Source organism: Rousettus aegyptiacus, unplaced genomic scaffold (genome assembly GCF_014176215.1).
Source record: "Rousettus aegyptiacus isolate mRouAeg1 unplaced genomic scaffold, mRouAeg1.p scaffold_m13_p_1, whole genome shotgun sequence".
Taxonomy (NCBI): domain Eukaryota; kingdom Metazoa; phylum Chordata; class Mammalia; order Chiroptera; family Pteropodidae; genus Rousettus; species Rousettus aegyptiacus.
Window position 1 is genome coordinate 129,192,684 of NW_023416284.1, and position 22,870 is coordinate 129,215,553.

The 22,870-nt window shown below is 34.1% G+C and overlaps 1 protein-coding gene across 4 annotated transcripts in view; it reads left to right on the forward strand.

The window, feature by feature from the left end:
* CFAP206 (cilia and flagella associated protein 206) overlaps positions 1–22,333 on the forward strand; it is a 28,419-nt gene extending 6,086 nt beyond the window's left edge. For 2 of the 4 annotated variants that reach the window (XM_016128216.2, XM_016128217.2), the window contains exons 5-13: positions 235–423; positions 1,237–1,395; positions 2,494–2,702; positions 8,929–9,048; positions 10,274–10,472; positions 12,046–12,186; positions 14,696–14,889; positions 18,843–18,986; positions 21,918–22,333. In XM_016128216.2, the coding sequence (XP_015983702.1) occupies positions 235–423; positions 1,237–1,395; positions 2,494–2,702; positions 8,929–9,048; positions 10,274–10,472; positions 12,046–12,186; positions 14,696–14,889; positions 18,843–18,986; positions 21,918–22,148 (1,586 nt within the window). In that variant the 3' untranslated portion in view covers positions 22,149–22,333. The remainder of the gene's footprint in view (positions 1–234; positions 424–1,236; positions 1,396–2,493; positions 2,703–8,928; positions 9,049–10,273; positions 10,473–12,045; positions 12,187–14,695; positions 14,890–18,842; positions 18,987–21,917) is intronic. The other 2 variants (XM_016128218.2, XM_036220012.1) reach the window with 2 other exon arrangements.
* Positions 22,334–22,870: the final 537 nt, after the last annotated feature.

The following is a 22,870-nucleotide window of genomic DNA, read 5'->3' on the forward strand; positions in this document are numbered from 1 at the left end:
CTTGAGGTTACCTGCTGGCCACTGTCGATTATGACATCTTAAGAAAATACTTAGTTTTATGCAGTGGAATTGCCATACCCAAGCCATTTTTTCTCTGGTCCTACTTTCTTAAGAAAATACTTAGTTTTATGCAGTGGAATTGCCATACTCAAGCCATTTTTTCTCTGGTCCTACTTTCTTATGTGAGAATTCTAAGTATCAAATATACAGAACATTGTCCTTTACCAATTTTAGAAGAATTTCTCGAAGAACATCACCGGGTCCTGGAGTCTAGATTAAGTTCTGTTGTCAGAGAAATCACAGATAACAGAGCATGTGCTAGAGAAGAATTGGAAAGCCTCTACCGAAAGGTGGTCAGCTATGTATTACTGCGTTCTGGGCTGGGATCCCCTACGGATATCAAGATTGTCAGAGAGGCAACAGGTAAAAAATAATATACACAATTTGCATTCCATGAGTAGAAATATGTGAACATTGTATCTTACAAAATGTGCTCAATTACAGGCATTCAAGATTGAAATTGCATATTCATTTGGGAAAAAAAAATCTGCACAAATAAGAGGCTAAAACTTACCCAGACTCTTTTTACACCCTATATCAACTCTAAAACTCAAGTAGCACCCCTGGAATATGAATATTATTAAGCTACTTAGAGCTGTAAATATCCAGAGACATATTTACTCCTCATTAGAGAAGCATTGGCAGTGTGATAAAGGATACCAGGCTGCTTGGGGAATGGGGACTGCTGGAAAGGGAGATTTCATATTGATGAAAGAAGTTGAGTCTGTCACCTAAAGTGGATGATGGAAAAGGACATTGTTTTATCCTCAGGAAATACTTTCCCACTTTCGTACTTCAAGACAAAGAGTAGGCAAGGTCTCTAACCTTCCTATGGCTTTCTTCCATATTTATTTTAAATTTTTTTTTTTTTTTTTTTTTTTTTTTTTTGCTACTCAGAGTAATTAGAAAGCTTGTTTTAATGCTCATTGCCAAAAATTACTGATGGATGCTTAATTATTAAAAATAGACCCAAGGCACTGATATTATTTCAGTAGCCTAGCTTTGATATATGATAAATTTTCCTGTATATTCTGTAATCAGGTGTCAGAAATTTAAAGTCATATAAATACTCTATAAAGACAGACCTTTTAATTTTCTACTGAAAGAAACTTGTGATTTGACTTCTGATAATTTTATTCTGCCATTTTGTTGTCCTTTTTTTGTGGTTGGTTTTAGCTGCCCTACAGAGTGTTTTTCCTCAGGCTGAGCTTGGGACATTTCTAACTCTTTCTAAGAAGGACAAAGAGCACCAGCTGAAAGAACTTTCCATGATTGTTACTGGAATTCGTTTATTTAACCGAGACAGCGGAAAGGGAGGAGAAGGCATTGATGATTGTAGGTATATCATAGGATAATTCTATAGGTTATGCAGGTTTAAAATTTAACTTGCACAGTGAGGAAAATAATAGTCAACATACTACCAGCATTCTTAGATTTAAGGTTTGCAGTTTGGACTGTACTTTAGTTGTAACTACTGTTCATAATGAGTATTAATTTTTACTTTTGCCTGGGCAGGACTTTAAATTTTATGTATCATGAAACTAGATGGGAAAGTAAATCAGTGAAAGGTATGAGAGGGACTTCCCAGAAGCCAACCTCCCCATTCACTGGACTTTGAATACTTTACTCCAAATAACAAAAAGGTAATAAAGCTCAGTGATTAAAAAAAAGTTACCTTTAAAAGGAAAGTTTCAGATGCAGTTAATGGAGTGAAAAGATCCAAGAGGAGATATCTACTAATTTATAAATTCTGGAGCATTTACCATGTTTAATGCACTCATTATTTATAAGCTTGAAAGTACTTATGAAATATTTAATCAAGGACCTACCAGTAGAAGTTACTTCCTTGTGAGTTTAGTGCATATAGACCCACTGATAATGGGTTAGGATATTTTACCAGATCACTGATCTGGTACAGTGAGGTAACTCTTTGAATTTAAAAACTATTCTAAAAAGTCAAATTCCCATTTTTTTGTAAAGTTCCTTGTCTTACTAGACCATTTTGTTATTTTTCAGTATTCCAATGAATTTTTTAAGTTGCACACTTTTCTTTTTAACAAATAGAAAATAAATAGAAGGAGAGAGAGAGTGACTTTTCCAGGGGCACCTGGTCGATAGCACATAATACTGAATCTTATCAATTCTTTAGGCTCTTCTGTATTTTAGTGGCAAAAACTGATCTGCTCTACCTTTTGGTTATCATTCTGACAGTATCTTTAGTTTGAACAGGTTTTTTTGGGGGGGGGAGTGGGGCGGGAGATTCTGTTTTTCATTGCATGGGACCCATGAAACACATATCTCATTATTACTAATTTAATTGAGAAAAAATTAACTCAATTTAATGCTCAAAATATAACCACTTTCTAGACTTTTTCTTGCTAATTCTTTTAAAATTTCTTCATGTCTCTCTTCATATACCGTTAAAAAAACCAGTGCCAGCTATTATACATGAAGCAATCCCAGCCATCACTCAGCACATTGACTCCCAACTTCAGATTGCCCAGGACCAGGCATACCGCTACACAGCCATCCTTGAGAAAGTAACAAAGAACCCACTCATGAGTGTGGAACTACAACCATACATGTTAAAAGAAGCACTATATAATGTGCGACAGTATGAGATCTTCCTTCAGATCATTTTGGTGAGTGGATGTCATAAAATCTGGCCTTTTCCATAGAATGCATCCTCTTTAGATATTATGGGGACTGAAACAAAAGGTGGAATCAGGGCATTGATAAAGAAGCCAACCTTAATAACTGCCCATTTTATGTTACATCTGTAAGACCAGAAACTAATGTAGATATGGGGAAGTTGGATCTTGACTCTAATGAAAATGTGTTGGTAGGAATTGATTTTATACCTGTTGGTTCTCTTTAATACTCAGTAGTATGATTGTGAGATGCTGTAGTTAAGCAGTGGTATGTGTATGTAATACTACTGTAGAGTTTACACTCAGAACAAGTGTGTATATAATATTGTTTGCCAGGTAGTTGACATTCCATTAATTTTTATATAATTATTTGTTCATATTGTAAAATTTGGTAGAAAAGATTTTTAGTTCTGATGTTTTTAGATCTAATCAACAAGCTAAACATTATCCCTAAAGAGTTGAAAAGTATGGTAAAGTGGTGGTTTTGGATTTTTTAAAAAAGTAATAGAGCCCTTTCTTTCAGACTGAAACTTACTCAGAATCCTAAAAATATAAAACAAGTGTTTAGATGGAAGAATTGGGGGACCTTTTCACCCATGCCACCCTAGAGTTCCAGGGAACACAGCTAGTTGGTGATGTCATGAGAGCAAGCTGTGTTCTCATCAGTCACTGTTTTTGTTTTTAGGGGTTTTTCCGCCCAGCTTTATTGAGGTAAAATTGGCAAAGGTATAAGATACTTAAAATGTACAATGTGGTGATTTTGTATATGTATACATTGTAACAGGATTCCCCCATCGAATTAATTAACACATCCAACCCACTGGTCACTGTTTACCTTTACACAGCCTCTGCTTTCCAATAACCGTGAGACTGAGGGCCAGTGAAACTGCCTTTTGTATGAGTGAATGCTAGTGTCTTGAGGGAAAGAACAGGATGTGTTCCAGTCCCTTCTCTTTTTTTGAGCTGGTGTGCTAATGACTCGATACTACTTTTTGAAGCACTTCATCTGTCTCCTTTCTTTATTGCCACTGTAGAGAATGTAAAGATGAATATCCAGATGACATGACTTCATTATGACCAACTAGGAGTGGTCCTCACAACTGACCTACTATCTGATTGCCTTCAGAATGGAGAATTCTAAATCAACTATTCAAAACCAAATCAGTCTTTAGGGTGGATGTTCCTCTAAATTTAACTTATGTCTATTAGCCTTAGGTAACTAGTCAAATACTAAGAGAATTTTACAGTCAGTTTATCTTGAAGGGCATACAGATCCGTAGGAATAAACTTCACATTTTCTTTCATCATTTGCATTTACGAGGAATATCATAAGAAAGAACCTTGGGAAACTGTCACACATACTGTAAGGATGATGTAGAGAACATTGTTCATTATACAGTATCTTCTCACAGCATTCAATCATGAATCATATTCAGCCAGCTAGCTTAAAGTCCTAAATTCTCATTGGAATTCTCACTCTCAGAACTGGAGGGACAGTGTCTAAGTGATGTGTATAGGCTCTGCAACCAGACCCCGTGGGTTTTAATCCTGACTTTTCCACGTACTAAATCTGTGTCCTTGAGGAGCTGCTTAACTTCTCTGTGCCTTGGTCTCCACATTTGTAAATGGGGTTATTGAGAATCTCTACTATGTAAACAGGATAGAACAGTGCCTGGCACAGAGTAAAAGCTCAGTAAGTTGATGATGATGCTGCCGCTGATGAGGTTTATTAGTACCTTCTTCATTGTTAGGGCCTTAGCACAACAGCTCTGATTTCATTTTGGGCAAGGACACAAGCTGAAGAGCTCTTATTTTTCTAGACAAAATCTCATTTCCAAACGCTTTGCTGCTCATGTTATTGAGAAAGTTAATTTTCTGATCTTAGCACTCTTCATGACTATTTTGTACTAACTTCAGTCAGGGTGAGGATGAGTTCTTTTAACCTTCTGACTCTTTTCTGCTTAATCAGTGTTTTTGTTGTTTTGATTTAACTATCCAATCTTCCCCCATCAATCTACCTTAGTTACCATTAAAGTTGATTATTACAGAATGGTTATTGGTTTAATCAGTATTATCTCTAGGTTATAAAATATGTGAATTTATATTTAGCTGAGACTTTTTCTATCTATAAAACCTGTGAATATTTTTAAAGACATTATTTGAACAAATGTTTTGATTTTTTGAAGTATTGATTTTGATTTAAGAGAATTTTGTTTTACCAATGCTACAAATAATCAGTTTATGTAAACATTTTTTAAAATTCAATGTGAATTATTTTATTTTCTTTCGATCAAGTCTTATCTGCTGCAGTGAACAAATTCAAATATTCTGGAAGGAAAAAGGAAAGGGTGATCACAGTCTTATTGACTGTTTTAGCTTAGGAAACAGAATTCTGTCGTCTGTGGGCTTTTGAAGTGCAAGGCAGTCACCAAAGAGAGAAAGCTACTTATTGTTATTGTGCAAGTAAAAGTTGCATTTGACACATAACATTTCTTAAAATGTAAAAGTCAAGACTTTTGTAGATTTCTTGCCCCCATGCTATGTTTGTAGGGCCCATTCACAGAATATACAAGACAGGACTTTCTTGATTTTTTCCTGATAATAGAAGTAAAAAAAATCAGGTAGAATTTGTGCTTGCTTTAGACTTGTTTTAAACTGTCCATGGAAGAAAGTATGATGTACTTATAAGTTAAAAAAGTGGGGGTGAGTGGGTGGGAGGGGGTAGGAAGGGAAGGAGAAAGACATGTTGAGATCACATGCTTTCCCCAAGGATTTTTTTTATTGTATTATGAAATATATATATACACACACACACACACACACACACACACATACACATACACACACACACACACACATACGTGTGTATACACAACATACATATTTGCTCCAGACAATGAAAGTGAAACTTTATTGAGGCCCCCGGGCCAAGGGCTTTGGGCAGATGGCCACCCTGCGGGCTGAGGAGGTGGTGGAGGGGCCTTATTTGACTTTCTTGGGTGTAGGTTGTTGGCGTGGCCACACTTCTTGTAGCAGCTGGCAGCACAAAGATGCAGGCGGGTGTAACACTTGCAGCAGACTGTCTTGTTGCAGTTGTACTTCTGGGCGAGCTGGCAGAGGCAGAGCTTGATGATGCCACCCCCAGAGGAAGCACCAAGTACATGGTGGACTCTTTCTGGATATCATAGTCTGAGAAAGCTCAGCCATCCTCCAGCTGTTTGCAGGCAAAAATCAGACACTGCTGGCCAGGTGGGATGCCCTCCTTGTCTCGGATTTTAGCTTTGACGTTATCAGTGGTGTCACTGAACTCGACCTCGAGTGTGATGGTCTTGCCCATCACGGTCTTCACGAAGATCTGCATCTCTGCGTTTGCTGGGAAACTGCTCAGCGGCCTTGTTAAAGAGAAAAAGCTGAAAAAGCATTTTTTAAGTGATAACATTCTTAGAGGACTAACTTTATTATTATTATTTTTCCACCAACAATCTCGATGAGAAATATATTTGTGTTAGGATGCTGTCAAGTTCATGGTGGCAGACACAAGTGTTTCAAATGTGAATTTTATCACTGGCAACAAAAATATTATTTTTCTGAAGTGACAGACTGATTTCATTTACTTTCAAGAAAATATCTGTGTGTGTGTGTATCACATTTTCTTTATTCATTTATCCACCAATGGACACTTAGGTTGCATCCATGTCTTGGCTATTGTAAATAACGCTGCAATGAACATGGAGGTGCATATATCTAGTTAGTGTTTTCATTTTCTTTGGATACATACCCAGAAATGGAATTGCTGGATCATATGATAGTTCTATTTTTAATTTTTTGAGGAATCTCCATACTGTTTTTCATAGTGACTGCACCAATTTACATCCCCAACAACACCGCACAAGTGTTCCCTTTTCTCCATGTTCTCAACGCTTATCTCTTTTCTTTTTGATAATAGCCATTTTAACAGTTGTGAAGTGATATCTCATTGTGGTTTTGATTTGCATTTCCCTGATGACTAGCAATGTGGAACACTTTCATGTACCTGCTGGCAATCTGTATGTCTTCTTTGGAAAAATGTCTATTCAGATCCTCTGCTTGTTTTTTAATTGGATTTTTTTTTTATGCTATTGAGTTGTGTGAGTTCTTTAAATATTTTGAATTTTAACCTCTTTTTAGATATGCAATTCACAGTATTTTCTCCTTTTGGCTGGTTGCCTTTTCATTTTGTTGGTGCTTCCTTTGCTGTGCAGAGCTTTTTTAGTTTGATGTAGTCCCACTTGATTATTTTTGCTTTTGTTGCCTTTGCTTTTGGTGTCAAAGCCAAAAAAGTCATTGCGAAGAACACCATCAAGGAGCTTACCGCTTATGTTTTCCTCAAGTTTTATGGGTTTAAGTCTATGTTCACATTTTTAATCAGTTTTGAGTTGACTTTTGTGAATGGTGTAACATAGTAGTTCAGTTTCAGTCTCTTGCATATGGTGGTCCAGTTTTCCCAATACTATTCATCGAAAAGATTGTATATTCTTGCCTCCTTTGTTGTAAATTAATTGACCACATATACCTTGGTCTCTTTCTGGGCTCTCTATTTTTTTCCATTGATCTATATGTCTGTTTTTATGCCAATACCATACCATTTTGATGACTATAGCTTTGTAATACAGTTTGAAATCAGGAAGAGTAATGTCTCCATTTTTGTTCTTCTTTCTCAAGATTGCTTTTTGTTTTTTTTTTGTGATGCCATACAATTTTTAGGATTATTTGTTCTGCATTTATGAAAAATGCCATTGGCAATTTGATAAGAGACTGCATTAAATCTGTGGATTACTTAGGGAAATATGGGCATTTTAACAATATTAATTATGTTAATCCATAAGCACAGAATATCTTTCGAGTTATACAACTAAATAACTATACAGTTAAAATGTGTACATGGTTATAAACAAGTTCTCTTTGATAAAATGTAAAGAGTGATTGTTCTAGGTCATTATCAGGAAAAATCAAGAAGTTCCGCATACCTATTCTATAAATGGACCCTACAAACATAGCTTAGGGTAGAAGGTCCATATTATCTTCAGTTATGGGCTTTAAGAAGTGTTATACGGTGAATATAACTTTTACTTTGGATAACTTATGCAGATTTATTTCTTTTTCTTGTGGCTGTTGCACAAATTAAAAAAGACTAAATGTTTGTATTTGATTCCTAAAACAAAACTAACGAACAAGGGAGAGAAAAAATGTGGGGTAGACAAGAGGTCCATTAGATAGAATAGATACTATTATATGGGAGAATGAGGAGAGAACATGCCTAAAGAGTAGTATAGGTAAAATTAAAACAGAGTTCATGTTATATTTGTGAATAAAAAATTTTCTTAGTTAAAATATAGTAATGACATTTGATATTTCTTATGAAGTAATTCTTTTTATTTAAAAACAGTCTCATAAAGCATATAGTTAGGCTATAAATATCTGAAAATTCAAATGTCACTCTTTTGCACTGTACTGATAAACACATACCATCACCATTTTTGATCAGTATAATGGGTAAGAGCTGGGCTCTGGGCTCACATGGCTTGGGGTACAACCATGATTCTACCTCTTACTAGCCATACATCCTTCGGCAATTTACTTACCTTTCTATACCTTGGTTTTCTTATTTGTAATTACCCCTTTTTGTACTCATAAGTATTTAATATCGTATTTAGCATATAATAACAATAAATATTAGCAATTATTTCAGATTCAGCATTTAGGACCTTATTTTCAGATTACTGTTGTATCAGAAATATATCATTTTCTTCCAATGCTGTGACTTTTAAGATTTTCTATATTCTCGAATGTACTTTTAAAACATCTTGGTATTAACATTGTTTTCCAGGGAATACTTCATTGATTTTATCATTGATGAGTGGGAAAACAATGAGCTCTGCAAATCTGTGTCATAGGATCCACTTCTTAGGAATGCAATTAAACTGAATATCAAAGAATACCTGTGCACATTTGAGAAAAAGTATACCCATTGTATTTCAAAAGATTTATTCATCCAACAATTATTTCTGAAGCACGGTTCATATGCCAATATTGTTCTTTAGGTTGGGGATACCATGGAGAACAGAATTCCTGTTCTCAGCTTACCTTCAGGAGATGTGGAAGCAGATAGGAATTAAAACACAATGACTTTCATAGTGAAATTATAAAAATATTAATGCAAATGATGTTGCCTTCACAGTCAGATATAATTACCTGTGCTCAAGAAGTGGAAATGATGACAAAGCAGTTAGGAGCCCAACTGGAACAATTAAAAATGATTGTAAAATCGAAGACAGCTGTCCCAACATCACAAGTCTTTGTAAGTATTTGTCATTAGCTTTGACCTTGTTTAAGGGTGAGTGTACTTTTGAGTACTATAAAATTGAATGGGAAGTAATTGTAATTATATTTAATTACTAAAAATATAATGCTAGTTTTATACAAGTTGATCCTGTTTTTCATAGTTATTTTGTAGTCATAGTATAAGTTGGATGAGCGAATTCTTTTGGTGGGCATTTGCTACTAAAGGAAATGCAGATATATATAATAATAACCATAATATTGCTATTGGCTGTAGCAACAAAAATAATCCATAGTACAGTGTTGAAAATGTGTTCGCAGTAGCTGGTTAGAAATTGCCTTCCCCAAAATGCTGTTGCAGCTAGTGAACAGACAGATAATAATCACTTTGATTACCAGGCCTGTACTTATGTTGACTTTTCTGATTATCTGAACCATCTTATGGAAAATTTGATAGCCCCAAAGAGGTATAAAATTCACATGCAGTATTTTACAGGACATTTTAAGGCTCTGGTAATTTTCCATAACCATTCCCAATATTTGGGTTTAAAAACCAAGAAACCGAGGGCTAAGGTGTTTCACTTATAAGTAGGATCTGACTAATTTTGTTATTTGTTTGATCTGTCAGTGGCCTTTAATAAAAATAAAAAAACATTTTAGCTCACTGACCTAAAATCTTCAGCTTGCAGCTCACAAAACATGCCCCAAGCTATATTGCTAGACTTCCCATGTTCTTTTAAATCATGATTGAGCCAGATCAATCTAATTATAATGAATCATATTTAGCATTTTATTTAAAAAGAAGATATTTTCCCATTGACTTTTTGAGGTGAAGCACCCATAAATCTTTTTGCTTTCAGACTTCTCAAGAAAAAAGAGGGAAGTTTTTTTTTTCCTCCAAACTATGCCTGTGCTTCTAGTTGTAGCCACAAGGTCATTTGTCATGTCTGCTGTTTGGAAATAGAGCCAGGCAACCAAATGTATTGGCGTTTTGTTTTGTTTCGTTTTGAGTAAATTAATTTTATAACAATCATGCTGAAATAAAATGCTTTGAAATAAAATACAAATTTATTTTCTCATAGTTTATGAGTCTTATTTCTATCTGGAATCTAACTTCATGAGACTTTTTACTTATCTTAAGAAATAATTAATTTCTTTACAAATTGTATTTATTTTCAAAGTTATAAAGTGATTTATAACTTTATTAAACAGTTATATTTTGAACCTTTTTTTCTCTTTCTCAGCCCATCTTCATTTCACTTTCTAATCTGTGGACTAGCTTTCAGGATGAAAGCGTTTTGATTAGTGTCCTCAGTAGTTTAACTGCTCACCTTGAGCGATTTCTGGGCACTCATGAAGTCCTCTTTCCTGAGAAAGTAATTCAAGATCTTCTTGAAGAAGCGACTGTGAAAACCGATATGTATAGGATAAAAGAACATATGGGTAATAGAAATCATTCACTATTTTCTCTTAAAATTATCTCTGGAATAAAGTTACTCTTTTGTTTTAAAATCTTCATATTATATCTTTCTGATAAATCATTAAATAAATGTCTTTCTTGATTATAAGATAATGTTCATTATCAAAAATGTGGAAAACAGAATAAATATAAACTGAATACCTATCTTACTATCCAGGAATAACCATTGTTTAAGTTATAGTTAGTGTTTTGGTTAACAATGATTTTCTGTGCTTAATGTGTTTCTATTGTGTTCTTAATAATTTTTATTGTTGATCTGTAGTAGAAAAGGATATTAATCCTTGCTATATTTGTTACAAATAAAGCTTTGGAATACTATTTGCCACATACCTGCCTCAGATGCAAGTTGACATTTATAAATCAATAGATTTTATCTTTGTAAAATTAATTGAGCTTATTTTAGACCCTTTAAGAGATGCATTGATTCTTGAAAGTGTGTCTTTATCAATACACTTCTTTTTACTATTTTGGTCTCTACTATTATAAAGACAATTTAAAATTCATGAGAAATGACAAAATAAGAGTCTGAGACTTGAGTTGTTGCCTAGAAAGAAAGTTTTTCCTGAAAATGAAATTAGATAATTTACTCTGTAAGTTTCCTTTTTAAATTCTATTTTTCTAAAAGTGGAAAATAAAAATGTAGCAGCAGTTTCCATTCAGTTAAACCATTAGAATACATAAAATCTGAAAATGAAATCAAAGAGACTTAAAAGCATGCTTCCAGTTAAAGTTTTTCCTACTGATTCCATTTTATTAAAACAGCCTATCTATGTAATCACTAAATGAAATTGAAAAGTTAAAGTCACTTCAGCAGTAGATATTAAACTCAACCATATCAACCAGATAGTTTATTTGCAGCTTAGATTTAGACATGTTGGTTCCCATAATACATCAAAACTTCATATTTACTAGAGCACTATTTACCAAGAAACCGCTCCAGTGAACTGGGAGACCTAATGTTCTTCTGAATCAACTTACAATAGCCATATGTCATAACTGTTCAAGACTTTCAGATGTAGCAGAAAAAAGAGGAAAGGTTTGTTTTCTCCAAAGTATGTACTTACTTTTAGTTGTAGCCTCAGGTCATTTATGGTTTCTGCCATTTGGATAGAGAGCCAGACACAGAAGTGTAGTAGGATTATGAAAGCTAAGAATCTTGGAGATCAATGTTTTATAAATGCATGTTTTTATTTATGTAAAAAAAAATTGTCAATTTCCTTATCAACTATAAAGAGGTAAGCCAACTAACACAAGGAAGAATTTTTTTTTTTAAGTGTGAGGAACAAAAATTATACACCTTATTATTAAAATTAAGTCACTAAGATATATTTCCTTTCTGCTCAGAACATTCTCAACTGTTTCCAGAAACAACAGTCTTAAAGTATCTTGCAAGATAGTATAAAAAGCTACACCACACTGAATAAAGTTGATCTATCTCTGTTTTAGTCACATACCAGCCCGTCTCTTCTGTTCATTTCATTGAGTTGTTTACTCTTCTCATTGAATAGTTTGTCTTGTCCTCATTTTTCATTTTAGAAGATAGAGTACATGTCGTGGATTTCAGGAAACAAGAATGGCTTTTCCCAGAAACAACGGCAAATTTTGATAAATTATTAATTCAGTATCGTGGATTTTGTCCTTACACATTTGCCACAACAGATGGTCTTCTCCTTCCAGGTATATCATTGGAAATAATATTGCTCCACCTTCCCCAATATTTTCTTTAAATGAAATGCTGTCATTGTCCCTTACATAATAGTTTTTTAAAACTTTATGGAATCTGATGGTGAATTATGAAAGGAGCTATAAAGATCATGATTCAGACAAAGTGTTCATCTTTCAAGTACTCAGAGTATAATCCAGTAGACTGACATAAACAAGAAATTATAATACAGTGATAAATGATGGAATGTGTATATAATGAAATATGGATATTGTATTAACATAAATGAGGGATGACTTATATGCCCAGTGAAGGATTTCAGAAATGTTACATGACATTTCTAAAACATGCCATCTTCAGTTACTTGAAAGAACATCACCAATTTGACTGATAAGTTTATTTAAAAATATTCTTTGTCACTTATGGTTATATTCCACTAACATAGATCAGGATTTCTGTATAAGGCAGATAGCACTAAGGAAATGCCCAATTTCTTGTCAAGTAAAATTTCTCTTGATATTACTAGAGCTTCTCCAAAACAAAAAGTAAATCAGAAATTGAGATGAATTAAGTTATTATTCAAAATATCCTATGTAAATTAGGAAAAAACAAGAAGTTGATGAAGGTTAGAATGAAAACAGTTTGACAAGCTTGTTTCTTTTTTACGTTACACCATGAAGCTTCTCCTTGCTTTTCTTCTTTCTTATTTCTTTATCTCTTTTATTATATTTCACGATTGGTTATTTTTTCATTGCAAAAAGTTATTGGGATTGTGTGTATGCAGACTAGAGAAGAGACAAATTGACTCACTTTTTGTGGTAATGGATTTTTCATAATGAGGGTAACAAAAGGTTTATTTACTATATGGAACTGAGAAAATAGTATTCTGAGGCCTCTGTGAGGGTCATCGATTCTGGGGAGCAAACGAGAGCTATGAAGAAATAAAGCAAAGAAATATAGATGGTTATTTTCTTCTCTTTCCTTTTTTCTCTCTTCTGCTTTCCTCCCTCCCTCCCTCCCTCCCTCCCTCCCTCCCTCCCTCCCTCCCTCCTTCCTTCCTTCCTTCCTTCCTTCCTTCCTTCCTTCCTTCCTTCCTTCCTTCCTTCCCAAATAAGAATGGAAGAGAGTCATGAGAGACACAAACACAGAGAAACATGGATGTGTGATGATGACAGAGGTAGCACGATATGGTTGGAAAACCTATGGGCCTAAGGTTCAGAAGAGCCTGATTTCTAGTTCCAGTTGTACCATTAGTGAACAGAGTAACCTTCAGCAAATTTCATGCCTTCTGTAGACCTCAGTTTCCAAGTCAGGAATAGGAGAAGGACCAACTAAGAGGTCTGTTTGATCCCTCGTGGCTTCCACCTACTACGATTCTGAAGGGGAAAAATAGAAAAGTAGAAGGGCTTATGGGGCTCGGGTTTCAGAATCCTCTCTGAGTGAGCTAGTTCTGACTACTGTTTTTCTGTTTATGACGTTATTTCTACTTACTACATTATTTTCTGGGGCGCAACAACCTGCACTACCTCAGAGGAATTCTGTAGCACTTCCTTCCTTCCATTTGGGACTGGAGACTACATGGCTTAAATCTTAAGGTGATATGGAAGCTTCCTAGTCACGGTTCTTTTCAGACGACTCGGCTGACTTTTTGGCCTACCACCCTCTCCCTGCTTGCTCACTACTTCAGCCCCACTGGCCTTCTAGCTACATTCCAAGCCCATTTTTCACCTCAAAGCATTTGCCCTTGCTATTCCCTCCGCTTGGAAAGCTCTATGTCCTAGGCAGATATATATCTTGCCCCTCATTTTATTCAGCCTTCCCTGATAACCCACTTTAAAATACCAACCTTTTCCTCCTTCCTCTCACTGTATGCTTAACCTGCTTTAGTTATTTATTTTTCTGTAACACTGATCATTCTCTGGCCTATGGATATATGTTGATTTGGTGAAAACAGGGACTTTGTTTTTTTCTATATCCTCAGTGCCAAGAACAGGGTCAATAGATATTTCTTGAATATAGAAAGAGCAAATGAGTAAGACAGTATTACTGTTTTCTAGATAAGTCCCATAAACTCTGTAGATCTTTAATAATCCATATTTTACATACTTTCTAACATGCAAACTTACATTTTGGAAAAGATGTTCCATTTTTGTAGTTCTTATAGAATTATTTTTAAAACAGTACTTATGTAGTAATTTAGTTTAAGGAGAATTGAAAAACCTGCCAGATGACTAAGTGTCTTCTCATAAGAGATTTTTAAACACCTTATATCTGGATAGTGAAATATCTTTATATAAAATCATACTTTAAAATAAAAACATATAAAAGTAGTTAATTTAATTTGAATTTCACATAAAATATAATTTAACATTATGTCTAATTTAAAATTAACATTTTAGCAACATAAAAATATAAGTGATATGTTAAAAATGGAGTATATAGGAAATGGTTCTCTGATTGTACTACAAACCCAGAATCATTTAATATTTCATAGCTCATTTGATTCCTTTTCTTAATTTTTAGGAAATCCAGCAATTGGAATTCTGAAACATAAAGAAAAGTATTACACTTTTAATAACAGAGATGCTGCATATTCATTTGCAGAAAACCCTGAAAATTACATTGATATAATTAAAGAAAAGGCCAAAAAAAATGCAGAATTAATTCAGCTACTGGAACTTCATCAACAATTTGAAACCCTCATTCCGTATTCTCAGGTAAGCAGGATCAGTATTTTAAGAATTTGTGATATCTAAAAGTATAGCTAATTTAAAAATTATATTTTGTTGTAGATTGGTTTCCAGCTCCAGACAGAGATGGGGTCAGATGAAGGCCTTTATAAGTTTGCTGAAAGAGATTCACATCTGAAGATGGAAACTAAAAAAATTCACAAATAGTGAAAACAAGATAAAGAATAAAATTGATAAATTAGACTGGGAAAATCCAAAACAGAAAGACTAAATTTAGATAAATAATTGAAACAACAGCATTTTCTTATCTAAAATTGAAGGAGCTCAACACAGATAACATAGATAATAACTTATACTAAATTGTAAAATAACGTGTTTAAATTGTAAGTCTGAAAGGCCACAAAATAGATCTGAAGGCATGTTTCTTTGTATGTCCGTGCCTATTTGTTAATTCATTCAACAGATATTTACTGAGCCACCTACTGTGTGCCAGGCACTATTCTTGGCACAGGGGATTTGGCAGTGAACAAAACATAAAAATCCGTGCCTGCATATACTGCGGTATATTCTTCTCATTTTCTTCCTCTTTGTTTCTCACTTTTGCCTACCTTTTAATTGCTCTTTCTGTCTTTTCTCTCTCTTCAGTTCCTTTCTTTAAAACTCACTAAAAGACAAACCAGAGTGGTTTAAAATGGTTTTTTTGGTTTGTTTGTTTATCATTGTTGTTGTTGTTATTTTTATCAACATTTTGACTATGAAGCAAGTGGTTTTGGGTACAACTGACCAGGTTGGCGGGGCCCCAAGCAGTGACTGGTAAGGGGATGGTCGAGCTGGTGACTGTGAGGCACAGAAGGTAGTCTGAATATTTTGGCAAGAAGACTGGGAACAAGCTAAGGACGAAGTGTTGGGGAGCAGCATGGTGGTCAAACCCTGGACAGTGAGGTTGGCTCTCTTGTCCTAACAAATCGCTACCAGTCTGTTGCTGTGACACTCTTTTTGGATGAGGCAGTTCTCCAGAGTGTTCCAACTTTCTTCTGTTGTGGAGAGAGATTGGTATATTTAGTATCCTTCTGTATGTGAACAAATTATAGGCCTACGATTTTTGGCTCAACTGAGAAGTCACTCTCAAAATAATTGGACCAATTTAACTCCAGTCTAGGAGCCTCGTCACTTACTCATAATCCTGCTAGCACTTGCTATCACCTGGGTTTATCATTTTTGCCAATGTGATGATGAATTTAAAATGGTATCTCTTTGTTTTATTGTACTCTTTTCTGATAGTGAAGTTCAGCATATCTTCTTACATCTTTTACTCATTCAGATTTCTCTTTCTTTACATTGACTATTCAAAACTTTTTGCCAATTTTTTCTTTTCTGTACTATTTCTGTCTTTAACTTGTTGATTGGCAGGAATTCCTTGTCTGTTCTAAATATTAATTCTTTATCAGTTAAAAAAGTTGCAAATATCTTTTGCCTAGTCTGTTACCTCTTGTCAGTGAGTTCTTCATCAAAGATACATCTTTAATTTTAATGTAGTCATATCTATTAATTTTTATCTTAAAAGTGTGCTTTTTGAAGTCTTGTTTTAGAAATTCTTTATTGTCTTAGGTTATTCATTTATATTTTATCCTGTTTTAATTTACTGTTTATATTTAGTTCTTTAGTCCATTTGGTGATAATAAAGAATTCTAATTTTATTTTTCTTCATGTAATGAGCCAGCTTTCCTAACATCATTAATAAGAATGTGTGGTTTTCCCACTGAATATGATGCTACTCCCATTATATTAACAATTCTCATACCAAATTGGCTTATTTCTAGGTTCTCAATTTTGTTCCCCTGGCCTATTTGTCTATCTCTGTGTCGAGACCATACTTTTAAAATTGCTATTGCTCTGTAATATATTTTATCTGAGAGGACAAGCCCTTTATAATTTTATTTTTTCAAACTTGTCTTAGACATTTATGCATGGATCTTTATATGTCCATGTAAATTTCTTAATGAATTTTTCAATTTCCCCCAAAATCTTCCTGGATTTTAACTGTAATTGAATTAATATAATAAAATAATTTGCGAGAGAATTTATGTTTGTTAAATTAAGTTGTCCCATACATAAAAAGTACACTTGCATGTCTATCACTTGATAACAAGTACCTCAGAGCCCCCTATATACTTCTTAACAATCTCATTCTTTTCTCCACAGTAGTACCTACTTTATGAATTTAGTGTTATTTATTCTTTGTCTTTTGCCTTTCATGCATATATTCCTAAACAAGGTATTTCTGTGAAATGACTATGTCTTTTGTCCATTTTTCTATTAGATTACATGTCTTTTTCTTAGTGATCTATTGGAGGTGTTTTTTTCAAAAACACGTTTTCGATGTGAATTCTTCACTAGATGATGTTTTGCAGATATGTCTCGCAATGTGTAGCATATCTTTTCATTCTCTTTGTGGTGTCTTTTGATAAACAAAAGTTTTTCATTTTAATGTGTAATTTACCATTCTAGTTTTATGTCTTGTTTAATAAATCTTGATGTATCCTTAGGTCATAAAATTATTGTCTTAAAAATCTTTTTAATATAAATTTGTCTTTCACACTAGAGTCTTTAGTCACTTGGATTTGATTTTTGTGTCTGATAAAGATCCAATTTTAATTTTTTTTCCATTTGAATAGCAAATTGCCCCAGGTCGTATGTTCAATACTTTTTCCTTTCCTTACTGTGTCTTGTATATGCAGGCTTATTTTTTAGGCTCTATTCTGTTCAATTATTCATTTAAAAAATTCTATGCCTATATCTTACTATAACTATATATCTGCTAAAGTTTTCCCACCTTTCTCTAAGATTACACTTGACTCTTCATATAAATTTGAGAATTACGTTGTCAAGTTCTATAGAAAACCTTGAAAGAGATGAATTTGCATGTCTATAAACAAGAATTATTTGGTCTTATAAGATAGCTCAAAGACAATTAAAGGCTAAAATCACATAACCAGAAAGCTGTGCTGTATGTAGACAGTGCATTGTTTTCTATTAAAAAATTATTTCCCCCTATGTATCTAGTATTGTTTTCCCTTTCTTTCTATTTAATCCATAGCTGTTCTTCAGTGACCTTTAGTTCTCACGGAAATGGGTTTTCTCCCTCCATATTTCAGGGCTGTACTTCTTATTATTACTTACTGGCCATTTGTTTGTATTGTAGAACACTGTTAATTTTATTTTCAGCATTTTTTTTTTATCTATCTATGTCATCAGATCATTTTGAAAATAAAAATTAGATCTTAATGTAAAATGCTAGGCACTCACACATCTGTTGCTTGATGTGGGGAAAAAGTTAACCTCTTCTCCCTCTTTTTTACTGTGACTGAGCTCCTTAAACCTCTGTCACCCCCTCCAGCAAACCCATATCCAGATAATTATATCTTGTTTATTGTGGAATTACTTTATACTTAATATTTGAAGAGTAATAGTGAGCTTCTTGGTGTTCCAGCAGAAAATCAACATATTCGACTAAAAAGAAAAAACCTCTTGGGTATTAATCTGGATATGTATGTCTGCTTTGAGTTAAAGGCATATTCTAAAGATGTTCTGATACTTTAAGTGAATGCAGTTTATACCTAATTTCAATAGCTATTTTAAATTTCTATCTATTTCCAACAAGGTATTCACTTATGCTACCAATTGTGAAAGTTGGAGAGGGGGCATCTGACTTGTCAGTGAGTGATGTTATATTTTCCTCTTCCGAAATCCATCTCCTACATTAAATTCACAAAATCAGGCACAAAGCTACAATGCTCAGGAGAATAAATTACATTTAGCTCACGAATTATGAGTATTTTTTCTGCTGGTGTTTACAAATCTATCTCATGTTCAAAAATTTTTGTTTTTCTAAATATTTTATCAGTTTTAGCTAAATAGTTATCTGTAAATAATGTCTATTTTTTCAAAAAAATTAATTAGAGAAAACTCCATTTCTTTAGATGAAAGATATTGACAAACGTTATATAAAACCAATTACAAAGAGTGAAACTAGCACACAGACGGATACACACATATTGCCACCAACAATTGTGAGATCATATGAGTGGAATGAATGGGAATTAAGAAGAAAAGCTATAAAATTGGTTTGTAACAATATTTTCTAAAATTACTTATAGCTTGGGAAATTTTAATGTTGTTACTCATAGAGTTGATAAGTTAAATTGTTTTTATAAAATAGTGAGTCATACAGAGTTCTTCGCTAATAAAATAATTAACATAATTATAATTTACCATCTTTACATTGTAAGATTTTCTTTTAATTTAAAGCATATATAGAAATACAGAAGCGTGAAACTACTCAAATTATACCAGCCAGTAACTAGAACAATAATAGCTCCTATCTCTCTCTCCTTCCTTCCCTCCCTCCCTCTATCTTGTTTCTGTATTGATCTATATAGTAGTTTTAAATTATTTTGGTAATCTATGAGGTGCTAGTATTTAAAACATTCTCAACTTCCTCTAATCTTTTAAAGTATACCTTTCTTTTTTTTTCTGATTTTTGTTGAAGAGCAGAATGTTACCTCTGTTACATCACAGATATTGCTCCCTTACTGTCAACATATCCTCTCTAGACACCAAGCTCCCTAGTGCTTCTAATTCTCAGTTATCTTAATCAGATTAGGTGCCTATCCTTAAAGCCTGTCTTTGGAACTTTCACCCCCATTCCCCTCACTCACCACATTTATTGTATCTTGTCATTTTAAACAATTACTTATAATATAAAATAAACAAACACTTTTTATAACTATAGCTTTTACTTAGTGTATTTTATCCATCTCTTTAATCAGGTATGGAAATATATAAGACTACCCAAATGAGAACAGAGGCTATTTATTTAGAGCTTGCTATAATAAGGAAGTTAGCCACCATCACTTGCCTTTGGCAGAGACTCAAGGGCAGGGAGAGGAGTGGAAAAACAGGGAGGGCTTCAGGTATTTCCTGATTAGAGGTTGTTGACATGGCGAAACCGGATACAGGCATCTTATGTGTTTGGTTTGGTGAGTATATTTGTCTTTCTCTGGTTAGTCCTGAATTAGAGGGTGGGTGGGCATCCAAAGAGGAAAGCTGGCTAAGTCCTGGCTGCTCTAGACCAAAATTGCTACCACTACAGAGGTTGTGGTTTGGCTTTCCGGAATGGTTGCTGTAGAGGTTATGGGTCAGAGTTCTATTGTTATATAAGGTCTCACTGTGGTCTGTTTGTATATTCAGTCTCTCACAGGCTTTTCAGTAACCACATCACTTCCCTTGCCACCCTCTCTGGTGGCAGCTTTTCAAAAAGTCCCTTGATATGCTGGAATGAGGAAGGTTCTGCTTCCGGGTTTATCTTCCTGATCATTGTTCCATTAGCATTCCTATCAGTTACTCTCCTGTAGTTCTTGAGGCTCCCATTCTTCATATTCTTTCTTATTATCTACTAAACTCACTTGAACTCATCAGATATATACTAGATAACATATATTCCACTACTTTGTTCTTGAGGAGCTAATAGTCCATTAAGTAGCATCGATATGCTAAAAATAAGTACTTCTTGCTAAGTGATATTACAGAAGTGAAATAAAAATTCTACTAACTTGACTTAGGTGACAGTTAAAATTGATGTTAAGATATGAATAGGCAAAGGAGAAGAGGAATGTGATGTTTGGATAGGATATGAGGGGTAGAGGTGACAGCATAGGTCCAGACTGGAAATGTTAAGAGAATGGAGTATTCCGTTCAGTGGGGCTGAACTTCATACTGACCGAACCCTCTCTTTTCATTCCTCAGTCTCTGCTTCATTCTGATTCCCACCTTAGACCTAATTAATTATCCCCTAGAATTGCATCATGTTGAATGCCAGCTTCCCAAATATTACCAATACACTTCATTGATAAGACAAAGCTGAGTGTATTGGCTTAAAGCTGTGAGGGCAACCACCACCTCAGAAGTGGCAGTGTCTCAGAGGAGGAACGGCAAGGTCGGAATTTATTGAGAATTTGAAGTTTGGTTCAAGGCAAGTCTTTTGGTGCCAGGGGCAGGTTAGGGGATGGGATGGAAGCTTGAAGTGGATTGGGTAAAGATTATGAAAAATCAGACCAGCATTGATGAGAATAGATTTTTGAGGCAAGGGATGCAAAGAATGCTAGGGCTTAATCTATGTGTTAATGCTTACTGCTGAAGAATTGATGCATCTTTCAGGATGTTCTGTAATGAACAATCAAGTTATTTGCTTTTGCAAGAGTCTCTTGGAAAAGTAAAATTAAGCTAATGAAGATAATGAAATAGTAAAGTCACATTAGTGTATATAATAAGCTGTGTGTAGGGGAAGTAGTTTTGGTTCTCAATTACCCTCAGGACCTCAAACTCTGAAATGTTTTCTCTAATTCCAGGTCTCCCTTAACTCACATGCTCTAATGTCTTCTGAGTTTGTTTGCTTGTTTGTTTGTTTATTTTGACTTCATCATAACCTCAGTAATGTGTATTTTCCTTTTTCTAAGCTCCTCCTTGCTTCTCAGCCTTAGTAATCTATTTAACTTTATGCTTACTAGTAGTAATGCATAAAAGGAGCAAGCAAAATGTAGAATAATGTAAGCCATAATATGAAAACATCAGAGTTTTTTATATTAAGTCTTGAGTGAAGCCCATTTAAATAAGACAATGGAAATCTTAAATTTTTGTCTAATAAAAATAAACCAAAAATGGTGCAAAAATCCAAATTGCATGAATCTCAAAGTATACTAATGAAAGAATTAGAAGATTATACTAACGAATAATTGAGGTCACTGTAAATTTGAACCTGTATGTTATTTCTTTGGGTCAGTTTTCATTATTCAATATATTTTCCTACTTTTTAGTAAATGATACTTATTTTTTATAATATTCTAGACTTTCTGCTGTTCTAATGTTTTGTAGAAAAATGCTGTGTTGCAAGACTAATTTTTTTGTGATTTGAGAAAAAATTGGCAGGTATTAACTGACAATATTTGATTTTGTTCTTTAGAGAAATGTTAATTCCTATGTACTCTCTTTCTACGCAGGCCAATTTGCGTCACAAAGTTACTCACTCAGTACAAACCAATCTTAGTCACATGAGAAGAGAAAACAGCTCACAGGTATACCCTCCAAAGGATGTTGGCACACAGTCTTTGAGGGAAGGCAGCACTCGAGTGCCCAGGCCCCAGATATACATTGCTGGTCTCCGCGGGGGCCAGACTAAAGTCACCAAAGGGGTCAAGGTGAACTTAACCAGAGCCGTTGATGAAACCTAGTTTGATTATATTCTTATAGTAGGTATCATCAAATTATGAATAATGACAGATATTTAAAAGTATTTTTGCATCCACGAAATTTAGCTAATTTTGTGGTGCTGGCATGTTCATTGGTTGTATGAATATTTTTGGATTCTTACTAATATTCACTGTCAAACTGCTATAAAAAACTAAAAATTGTTTTCTGTGACACATTTTTTATTCTATTAAAATGTAGAAGTAAAACTCTGTCCATTTATCTTTTATTTGTTAGAAAAAGTTTGGCAGCATTAAGACTCACATGATGATGCCATTAGGTATTAATATAAGATTATGACTGAGATAGAAGTTTATTTCTAAAATTACATTTGGTTGGTAGTAAACATTAAAAACTTAAAACCTAGGCAATATTTTCAGCTTCATTAGCTATTAAATGTTAACAGAGATTAAATCGATATACAGTAGTACCCCCACCCTTGGCTGTGGTTTTGATTTCCATGTTTCAGTGACCCGTGGGCAGTAGTGATCTGAAAATATTAAATGAAAAATTCCAGAAATAAACAATTCGTAAATTTTAAATTGCTCGCCATTCTGAGCAGTGTAAGAAAATCTTGTGCTATCCTGCCCCATCCCACCCGGGGCGTGAATCATCCCTTTGTTCAGAGTATCTACACAGCATGTACAGTACAGTGAGATACTTTGAGAAAGACAGAGACCACATTCACATAACTTTTATTATAGTA